This window comes from Etheostoma spectabile, chromosome 1 (assembly GCF_008692095.1).
Source record: "Etheostoma spectabile isolate EspeVRDwgs_2016 chromosome 1, UIUC_Espe_1.0, whole genome shotgun sequence".
NCBI lineage: Eukaryota > Metazoa > Chordata > Actinopteri > Perciformes > Percidae > Etheostoma > Etheostoma spectabile.
In genome coordinates, this window is record NC_045733.1 from 31,683,248 (window position 1) to 31,684,398 (window position 1,151).

Consider the following 1,151-nt stretch of genomic DNA (forward strand, 5'->3'; position numbering starts at 1 on the left):
TGCATTGTAATGTAATGTTACTTTTTGGCCTTCCTGTACAATAAATTTGACATGACATGAAATGAAATGAAATGAAATATGCTGCTGACCGCCAAGCTCGCAGGAGTAACTTCTGGGTCACGAAAAAAAAAAAAGTAAATTTGAGAAATGAGACATATTTTATTTTCCGGTTTCCATCTATAAAACACATCAAAGGCAATCGGAAACGAGATTTTTTTTCATTTTCAGTTTTTTAATATCAAAACCCAAAAAACGAAAAAACGGGTTGTTTTCCGTTTTTTTGTTTCCCTACTTACTAATGGGAATTGGGAAACGGGCTGTTTTTCGTTTTTTTTAATTTTTTTTTTTTTATTTCAAAACCAAGATCCGTACACGGACCGAGATCACAAGAAAAAGGAAGATCACGGAAATCCGGCCGAAAATTAGCGACATCCGGTGGAATTTCCTGAACAATCCCGGAAATGAAACGTCGTCTGTACAGACTACAGCCGGGGCGTAGAGACCATTTCCAACAATATATAATAAAGTGTATATTGGAGAATGTTGCCAAGCCGGCGTTTCCGTTCTGACGTGGTCGTGTTGTGTTCAGGGGACCTGAAGACTCCGGGGCATTTCCAGTACGGAGACGAGACCATGAGCGCCTGGAAGGAGGGCCGCCTCTGCGCCGACATCGTAGCCGAGCAACGCAAAGTCGAGGAGGCCGAGCTCGTCATCTTCCAGGTCAGAGCTCGCTCGCGGCTTCTTATCGTTGTTGTTGTTGTTGTGTGTCGAGAAATATAAAATATTACGAGAGTAGAATTCGGATTTTATTTTTCATTTTTGAAATGTTAATTTTCCATAAAGGCTTGTCATTAAATAATCTTTATAGTACTTAATGTCTGTTTTATCTATTTAACCAGAACTATAATTCATCTTTGAGTGTCTAGTGTATTATTATCATTAGGATTATTATTATTATTGTCATTTGTTGTTGACATTATTATCATTATTTTTATTATTATTATTACTGTGATCCACCTATATTTGGAGTTGACAGTAGGTCAGTCTGTAGGGAGTTGGGTTAGGAACCGAAGGGTCGCTAGTTCAAGTCCACATACGGACCAAAGTAGCCCTCCTGGGCACTGCCCTTGAGCAAGGCACTGAACCCCCAA

The 1,151-nt window shown here is 39.4% G+C and overlaps 1 protein-coding gene across 3 annotated transcripts in view; it reads left to right on the forward strand.

Moving 5' to 3' along the window:
• nqo1 (NAD(P)H dehydrogenase, quinone 1) overlaps positions 1 to 1,151 on the forward strand; it is a 12,505-nt gene that overhangs the window by 5,076 nt on the left and 6,278 nt on the right. For all 3 annotated transcript variants that reach the window (XR_004332426.1, XM_032518481.1, XM_032518472.1), the window contains exon 3: positions 590 to 720. Coding sequence is in view for 2 of the 3 variants with exons in the window: in XM_032518481.1 (XP_032374372.1) it covers positions 590 to 720 (131 nt within the window). In the remaining variant the exon portion in view is untranslated. The remainder of the gene's footprint in view (positions 1 to 589; positions 721 to 1,151) is intronic.